Source organism: Hibiscus syriacus, unplaced genomic scaffold (genome assembly GCF_006381635.1).
Source record: "Hibiscus syriacus cultivar Baekdansim isolate YM2019G1 unplaced genomic scaffold, ASM638163v2 tig00110683_pilon, whole genome shotgun sequence".
NCBI classification, from domain to species: Eukaryota; Viridiplantae; Streptophyta; class Magnoliopsida; order Malvales; family Malvaceae; genus Hibiscus; species Hibiscus syriacus.
The window spans coordinates 1,852,745-1,862,715 of record NW_024062823.1 but is presented as its reverse complement, the minus strand read 5'-3'; the positions used below and the strand labels follow the sequence as shown (position 1 = coordinate 1,862,715).

Genomic DNA, 9,971 nt, shown 5'->3' with positions numbered 1-9,971 from the left:
TTGATGAGTTAAAAAAGAAATAATTGGATGATCTTATGGTGAATTACCCAAAACAATTATCCAAAGCCTTCTTCTCTACTAGATCCAAATGTGTTTCAATAGATAACAATTTCTCTGAAGCATTAAATTCTCCAATTATAAGGGTTGGTTTAAATCTGTTATATCAATGTTTGGAGATGTTAGGCATTATGTTATACATAAGCTAGTTGAACACACAAAAATCAAATAGCTGGAGTGGTGAGTTGTGCCCTAGAATTAAAACAAAAATTGAACTGCATAAACATAGTACTACATATTTTCATGTAATTTGGAATGGAGCTGAAGGGTATGAGGTAATGTGTAAAGAATACATATTTTTGGTTGATCCTGTATACTGCAAATGCACTTGTAAAGTATGAGAATTAATTGGAATCTCGTGTCCCCATATAATAAGTGTCATCTTTATTCGAGAGAAAATGGTGGAAGACTATGTATTTCATTTATACAAGTAGCATGTATACATTGATTATACAATGTTATCATGCCCACCATACTAAGTTCAAGATTTTAGGAAGACACTGAAATAGGCATCATAAATCCACCATTGAAGAGAAAATTACCTTGAATACCAAATAAAAAAAAAGAAAGAGAGAAGATGGTGAAATTTGCAGTGGAACAAAATTGAGAAAACGAGGATGTAAGATGAGTTGCAATTTATGTGGCCTTTTAGGAGGTAATATAAGATTTCCAAGTAAAAACCAATCCAACGTAAGTTAAAAGTGTTATTTTTTATATATTTTTAAGGTATACTTTAAGAAATATTTTACTGATACTTTTTTGTTTTGTTATTGATAAGTTGTGAGCAAAGGTGGCCAAGCAGGATCTGCTCAACCAATGTAGTTTGACTGTTCTCCACAAATTCCAAGTATTGTTATGTTATTGATATATTTCTATGTTATTGATATATTTTTATGTTATTAATATATTAAAAAATTAATTAAATTGTGATTAATATTTTTCTGTTATATTATTGATAGTTTGAAACTGAAGGTGGTCAAACAGAAAATAGGCAACATGGATTGAGTAGGCCAAGAGGGAGAATAGTTATGCAAGTTTTGGTATGTATACAAATGAACAAACTAGTCTTCAAATTCTAAATGTGAGTTATTTTATTTTACTACATTAAACATGGTATTTTCATTAATTTGAAATTTTAAACATTTTTATAATTTAACAGCCTAGAAGACCAAGTCAAGTCCTACTTTCTTGACCTCACACTAGGGTCTATCAGTCAACTGCTACATCCCTACAACCTTCAGTATGTTTCCAGCCCACTACGGCATCTTCTCAACATTTAACAAATGTTACTAAGCATCCATAGGGAAGGCTAAAGGTTCGTATAAGAAGGCTTAATCCAATCATATGGCTATCTTAGAAAAACTTTTATCATTATGTTGTGTTTGGTATTTTGTTTGTTGTTTTTAACATTTGAAAAACTTTGATCATTATGTTGTGTTTGATATTTTGTTTGTTTGTTGGTTGTTAACATTTGGAAAACTTTGATCATTCTGATGTGTTTGGTTTTGAATGTGTTGTCAGTAGTTACTATTTTTAGATAGTTTAGGAAATGTTTTGGACATGTGTTTAAATATTTACTATGTTTTGATTATTTTCTATTTGCTTGGCTGATTTGACTAATATGTTTTAGATAATGGTAGATACTTTTTATGTTGTCCACAAATGTGGTAGCAAATGCAGGCACCTTATTGATTCCAAAAATAAACTTTAGGCAACTTAGTTAGCCCATCAATAAAAAAGATAAACACCTTATTAATGCCAAAAATAAATCTAGACACCTAATATCACCCAATAAATAACAATAGGCACCTGATTTAAAATAAATAATGTCTTAAAACAACTTATCTTTACAACAAACAACATTTTCCTTATACTAAGGTTGAAATAAACAACATTTGATATATAAAAATAACCATATAATTGACATAAACATTTTCTTCATACTAATAAAAACATTATGTTTGGTCTTAATTCATACTAATAAAATTATGTTTTACAAACTTAAATCATACTACTAAAATAAGTTCTTACAATATTCTTTAGTATGATCAAATCTAACAATTTATACTCTCTAAAGACCATATTTTATCAAAATATACATCATCTATGAAGTAAAAAAAAGGCAATCTTGTAGGATCTAATCTTCACGTTTTGATCCTCCACCATCTCTCTCACCTTCGGACTTCATCGATTTCCATAAGTTCCTTAATTCATTGTTTTCGTCTTTGATTTTTCTATTTTCGACCATCATCATTTCAAGAGTTGCTCTCAATCCTTCAACTACACAATCAGTATCTTCTTCGTTGTCAATCCACTTAAAGAATTTACATCGATTCTAAAGACATTTAAACAACATACAAATGTAATGTTTAAAGTAGAAACAAAGGAAACAACCAATTACTCCAATTACATGTAAAAATCAAAATAGTCCAATTAGAACAGACAAATTAGATACACACACCAATAGCTCTAATTAGAAACAAACATCAATTACAACTTTCAAAGTAGAAACAAAGCAAACAACCACCAATTAGTTTCATTATATGTAAAAATTAAAATAGTCTAATTAGAACATTCAAATTATATAGACACCAATAAGTCAAATTAAAAACAAACATCAATTACAACGTTCAAAGTAGAAATAAATCAAACAACCACCAATTAATTCAATTACATGTAAACATTAAATTAAATACAAACTAAATATATTGAATTTCCAGTTGCTTTCATTATCGAACACAACAAAAAAACATGCTTTCAGTCTATTTAATAGTCAATTTTCTCATCACAATAATAAATTTTCCTGATATTGTTATATACTCTTACGCACTCATTTAGTCATTCTAAAAAACAATTATCTCTTTTGATTGCGAACATCCATAAAATTTCCTTCCTTTGCTACGAGGCACATTTGAAAAGCAAATCGGAGCCCTAATCTTGCAATAACAATACTTGATCCTTAAACTATAACACAATTTTGAAGATTCACTCGACATCTTTCATGATTTTGAGTTCGCGCAATTCCAAAATCATGGTTTCAAGATAAACAGATGAGGATAAGAGTGAAAGGAAAGGAGAAGTGTTTCAGGAAAACAAGTGAGGATGAGTGAAAGGGGAGGAGAAGAGTTCCAAGAAGAATAGGAATGGGGGAGGAAGAGAGTTTTAGCAAAATGGGTGAGGAAGAGAATGGGGAAGGAGGATCTAGGTAAATTTTAGTTTTTTTACTTTTTAGGTTAGAATATTAGTATTAAAATATTAATATTAATGTTTTATTTATTTTACTTTTTATATATTCAAATTTTATAGAAAAATAAAAGAAATTATAATCAGAGACACGTGTCAAAAAATGAATGGATAACAGATTTTTTAACAGCCGTTACGTCTCGGGCACCTATAGAACTAACGTTTATAACGTTAAGCACCTGATATGCTAAAATATAACATAGGCACCTATTCGGCGTAAAAAATATAATTTTGGCAGTTACGTGGGAATGAATCTTTTTTAAGCAGAAAATGAGGGATTCTGTTTGATGTGGGTTATCTTCACGTACAAATGGACCAGGGATACTTCGTGCTCCACATGATTTGAATAGTGAATGGGTTAATCGCCTCTGTAATACTTCATGTTTTGAAATGATGTCATTTTGGTCTCTTAGCTAATTTAAATGCTTTTTTACTGCTTTTAATTTCGCATGACAGTTTCGTATTTATTACAATTTCATCCACTTATACTTTTATTTAGTTGCTTATCTCTATTTATTTTTAATTATATTATTTAATTTCATTATATGTTCATTTCAATCCTGCTTAATAGTTCTACATATTTGTTTCTCTTTTTTTCGAATTGTGCTTGTAGATGCGGTTCTCTTTCAATCAAGCCCATAATAGATTCTTTTATATTTTCATATATGATTAGTAGGTGTATTTTGTATCATTTTAGTCACCCTTTTTACATCATTTGTTTTGTATATGTTTGTTTGTTATATTATTTTTTATAGATACATACTTATATATACAAGGATGGACTTAGAGGGGGCGGGTGGGGGCGGTCACCCCTTAAAATTTTCAAATTCTTATATATTTTAGTTGTTTTCTTTGTATTTTCGAATTAAAATTTGATTTCACCCCTTAAAATTTTATAAATTCTCTATTCCTTAAAATTTTATAATTTCGCCCTCCTAAAATGAAATTCTCCGTCCCTGTGTGTGTATATATATATATATATATAATTTTTTTCTAATGCTAATTACGAAATTATTTAAATTTTATGCATTGGTTGATGGTTCAGAAATGTTTGAATAAATGATTATTGGGCCGTTTGTGCAACTTTATTTGGTTCAACCTGAAACCATTTCTTTGAAGGTAGACTTTAGCTAAATGAAATTTAGATTAACTTGGCCTTACTCGCAACTCTGAACTTATCTTCTTGGGTTGTGCTTTGGGTTCCTTCCGCTTAAAATAGATTCATTTTTATAACAATACTAAATTATGGCCTTAATTAAGTCCATAATCTTTTACATCAAATCAAATTAAGTCTTATATATCAAAATTTCAACAATCCATTTGTTTGACTAATATTGATAATTAAATTTAATAACCTTTTAGATAAGTTGATATCACATGTTGTGTTGTCAATTTGTATTTTTAGAAATATACTTTTTTGATAAATTTTTGAATTTTTAAAAATATATTAAAATTTAATTAGATTTTTTTTATATTTATGTTTATAAAACTATAAATTTTATGTAACAATAACACAATATCTCACGTGGCAGCAATATCTAAAAATGTTAAAATTGAATGGTCAAAATTGGTATAAAAAACTTAATTGATTCAAATTTTCAATTAAAGATCTTAATTTATTTAATTTTTTAATTTAAGGATTCAATTGGATACAAAATAAATTAAGGGATTAATTGATATTTTTCAAAAGTTTGAGTGCTTCATGTACCTTTAAACCTAAATTAATTAATTTTAAGTGATAGTTGAAGTACTAACTCATTCTAAGATAAGATAATTTTAATAGGGATAAATCTTAAATTTACACGTGAATTTTGACCAAACGTATAACCTCATAAACCTAGCTAATACCTTAGGACTAAAATTTAAATATTACATTAGTCATTGAATTAATCTAAAATACTTTCTTTAAATTAAAACTTTTTTTAAAACTTATTTATAAATTATTATCAATTTTAAGTAAACTCAATCTTTAAACCGTTTTCTAATAATATAAGGGTAAAATATATGGGTGTTCTCTTGACTATAATGTAATGCTTTATTGATTCTTTTGACTATTAAAAATTATAAAATGATCCATTGATTATAAAATGTCGCTTTGTTGAGTCCCTTAACTATTATAAGTTATAAAATTGTTACTTGACTATTCATATGTTTCAAATTCGTCTTTTTCTATTAAAATTGATGATTGTTTGAGCTAGACGTTAACCTATTGACTGAGATATGATAAAATTATATTTTAATGATGTTTCCTGGTACCATCGTTGCTTTCAAGCATGAGCTCTATGATATAATGTTTCTAGCATTTGCTCAATGACATAATGTAAATGAAGACTCAATCCATAAAATACATGTCAACTGGTTATAGGATCAGATTTTATTATATCCTAGTTAGTAGGATGACGCCCAACTCAGACGACAACTAACTTTTTTTATCAGAAAATGATGAGTTTGAAACATATGAATAGTTACATAATCATTTTGTAACTTTTAATAGTAAGGGTACTTAATAAAATAACTATAATCGGAAGATCATTTTTCACATTTAATAGTCAGAGATTCAACAATACAACACCTTAAAGTCAAGGGACCATTTGTACTTTATATAACTAGTAATTTGTGTAAAGGGAACAAAATGAAGACATCTTTAGATTATGTGAATGGCCCTTGATCCAATCATAACACACATACTATAAAAGCAATCAATAAAAAGGGAACAACATGAAGACATCTTTAGATTTTGTGATTGGGCCTTGATCCAATCATAACATACATATACCATAAAGCAATCAATAACAATAATGTCCCGTTCCGATAAGCAAAAATTTAGGCAAAAATGTCCAAACGTTCAGGTGGGTGAAAAAAATCACATTACGCATCTCTAAAATTATTTGGGAACTAGTAAATGTTACACTGTAGACAAACTCGTCACGTTTTTTGTTACAAGTTCCAATAAAATAATAAAAACATTATATTTTATTAAAACTCGTTTCCTCGACGTGATAAGTTTTAAGTCATTATAATGAATGTCGTAGTTCTAAAATAAAAAATCTGGTGTCGTATCGGGCTAAATAATTATCCTGCATATGATATTGGGCCAAAATTGCCCAAAAGTTTATTCATTAGTAAAAACTCAAATATAAGTATTATCTCTAAGTTTTAAAGAGAAAAAAGTTAATCATACATAAAAAACATAAATTTATGAGATTCATTGGTTGATCGAATAATCAAGGATGTTCATGTTATTCTACTTTCAGGTGGGTTCAAATCTCAACATTTATTTTAGAAATGTAATATATCCTATCTAATAAAAAAATATAAGTTTATTTGTTCAAAGTAATGGAGTAATTAAGATGATATAAAAATGAACAAAAATGAGTTTAACCCATGCCACATTTTAATGCAAATAATAAGAAATTGGAGAATATTATATTCAGTAAAATCTATCCAAGATTCAAATCCTCCTAACTGTTACTAAAATTTGGTTAAATATATTTTTCAGGAAAATGTTTATTTTAAAAGAAAGTGGCTCCTCAAAAGATTATTAAAATTAATGAGCTATTAGGAAAAATATTATTAAAATTTTTCGAGATCATGTTAACCAGAAGTTACTAAAATGTTTTTTTTTTTAATATAGATGTAGCCTTTTATTACTTAATATGGCAATTATTTTTATAATTAATGTAGTACATATCAATACCATGCACCAACGTGAAAAGACCGCTCTTTTATTATTTACAACTGCAGAGAGAGAGAGACAGTAGAACGCAAGAAACCAATTCATCAAGAGTAACATAATGATGCTTGAAACACATATCAAATAATAACCGCAGAACCATTGTGGTTCAGACCAGGAGTTCTTGATGCATTTCTCGATGTGCTTGAAGTTGAAGGAGCTCAATAGGGTGGCGGTGGTGGGGGATAGATTCCGGTTGGAGCTGCAGCGATAACCAGAAGTTCAGATCATGTGTTCGTTAGTAAAATAACTGCCGCAGGCGCAAAATAAAAGCGTTAGCATTGACTATCACAAACTATAATAATAATGATAGAAGAAAAATGATATAGTTACTGTGTCGTGGTAAAATCGTACCTGGTGGATAAATAGTTGAGGCCTGAAGGTGAAGCGGGTATGTTTGTTGTGGATAACCAGCCAGAGGGGCTTGTGGAGGGTAACCTGCGGCAGGGAACTGTGGAGGATAACCGCCGATTGGAGTAGGCCGATACGGCACTGTGGCAGTAGGATATGATGACTTGTATTCAGTTGGAGATGCATACGGCATTGTCGGATAAGGAGTCGGTGGCGCTGCGGGTGGGTAACCATATGGTGAGACCTGGCTGATGGGGACAGATGTGCATATTCTGAAATAGATTTTGTCTTGCACTTTTGTGGTTGTGCATTTGCCTAAAATTGGAAACCATGGTATGTTGTCAATGGTCAGAAATGTATGTATTCACTATACATATATACACATGTATTGATTAACTTACTGTGGCTTTGGTATTAGAGTAGTGTAATATGAGTCTTACTTCTCCCGAGTGCCTGTGTCCAAATAAATCCATCAGGGAGGCAGTAAAATGTATTAAAAGATTATACAAGCTTCTATTTAACTAACCTGCCATATTTGCTTTGAAATGACCAGTACAATCGTCGTAGCCTTGGGAGAGGACTTTGTGGAGTTGAACCCTGCAACATTAGCTCTGATATACAGTGAGTTGAAGTTGTTTTCTTTTCAGTTTGACCATCATTTTTTAAATTTTTAATCAAGTCACCAACTATTTAAATGCATTCAATCAAGCCACCTACCGTTAACATTTGACGAAAATACTGACGTGAAAGTTAATAAAAATTGTATAATTACACATTTAATCTTCAATAAATTTAATTTAGTCATGATTTTAATTTAATTCAATAAATTTAATCATCTAATCATACAATGATACGTGTCATCTTTTGATTTAATATTATTTTTATAATTTAATATATTCATTTTAATTATTTTTTTCAATCAAATAGGGACACATGTCATTATCCAGTTGAAAGAAAACTAATTACAAAGGAAAAAAGAAAAATTCATTTGCTAGGGGGCTTAAAACCCTATCCCTGATGATGGTGCACACACACTAACCACTAAGCCTAAAGAAATGTGAAATGCACAATAATATATATTTTATACTTTCATTAATACCAATAAAAAAGAAAGGAATATGACATATTTGTCGGTATATGATCCGGCATGTTAATTTTGGGTACCTGGTAGTCAGCTACCCGCAAAATGCGGGTATCTGTATTTTTGGATCATGGGTACTCGGTTCATATATTTTTATTTTTTCATTTAACTTTTTTAAAAGAAAAGCACATAAGAAATACGAAAATTTTAAAATTTCATAATATACAATCCATACAAAAAATTAAGGATTTGAGATTAGTTTTAATGATATATATATTAAAGTTTATATTCAAAAGAAAACACTAAAAATATTAAAATCGATCGTGATTTTTTCTTTCGAATCTCATATTTATAAATTATTAAAAACTTTTTTGAAAAATTCAAAACTTAAAAGTACATAATACAAACCTAAGAAAAATTTAGGGATTTAAATTTAATTTTAAGATAAAATATTAAGGAACATAAAATAAAAATATAATTTAAACTCGATATATATATTACAACTACATGATCAGGTCGGGAACTCGATTATAAAAAAATTCGTCTTAGACAACCTAACTACCTGGAAAAAAATTACCCCATTTTTTAGATTCGATCGACAGGTCGGGTTAACGGGCTCGAGTATTTTTGAACACCCCTAATGGCTATGATTGGATTCAAACCTATGCCAAATATAAAATTTGACAGTGTAAAATCACTTAAACAAGTATTATATTTGGTTAATAATTGGATAGATTATACATAGTTTATAAAAGATTAAAAGAAAAGCTAAATTTAATTTTTGAATATTTTAAACTGAATTTAATATTTTTCACATTTATAATTTAATGATTATAGATATAATATAAGAATAATAGTTTTTAATTAATTAAAATTAATTAAAATATAAATAATTTGTAATTTTTTTAAAAAATAATTCATATACTTAATTTTTAATAAAAATTACAATTATTAATTAAATTAAAAATATCAAATTTATGAAAAAAAGTTATTACCATGTGCCTCGTTATTAAACCTATCGGAGGAAAAGAGTACACACAATGATAATATTACAACAAGAGCAAACAGAAGAACAAAAACAAAAACAGTCCACCTAAAACCCCTTCGCAGGAGCACCCTAACGGCAAACAACTCTCACACCATGTCCTCATTCAGGATTTGAATCACTTCCTCGGGGGTGGGGCATCAATAAATTACATAGAAATAACATCCAATCCAACACTTCTCGCAAGACCATCGACAACTCGGTTTCCTTGTCTCAAAACATGTTGGAATCTAACTTCCCAATCCCAGTCGAGCATCCTATAGATATGTTCAACAATAGACAACAATTGTTCTTTTTTTATGGCCATGCAGAAACTTTACAATCGACAATTTATAATTCTCTACAATCACCTTTCGCGAACCTATGCGCCAAGCACAATGGAGATCGATGTGCACAACCCAAAGCTCTGCTTCCAAAACCAAGCACACCTCCAGAAACTTTTTAAAACCTAGAATCCAACC

The 9,971-nt window shown here is 29.1% G+C and overlaps 1 protein-coding gene across 1 annotated transcript; it reads right to left on the bottom strand.

Annotated features, from left to right (window-relative positions):
- Positions 1-7,194: 7,194 nt before the first annotated feature.
- LOC120138294 (galectin-3-like) lies at positions 7,195-7,917 on the bottom strand. The gene is made up of 3 exons (XM_039153807.1): positions 7,911-7,917; positions 7,388-7,699; positions 7,195-7,235 (listed from the first exon to the last, which is right to left on the bottom strand). The coding sequence occupies exons 1-3, from the start codon at positions 7,915-7,917 to the stop codon at positions 7,195-7,197; spliced, it is 360 nt and encodes a 119-aa protein (XP_039009738.1).
- Positions 7,918-9,971: the final 2,054 nt, after the last annotated feature.

What these genes read in the sequence shown, in the direction of transcription:
- LOC120138294 (XM_039153807.1), bottom strand. An exon ending in CTCAACTATTTATCCACCAG is followed by an intron (nt 7,236 to 7,387) that starts GTACGATTTTAC and finishes TTATCGCTGCAG; the next exon opens with CTCCAACCGGAATCTATCCC.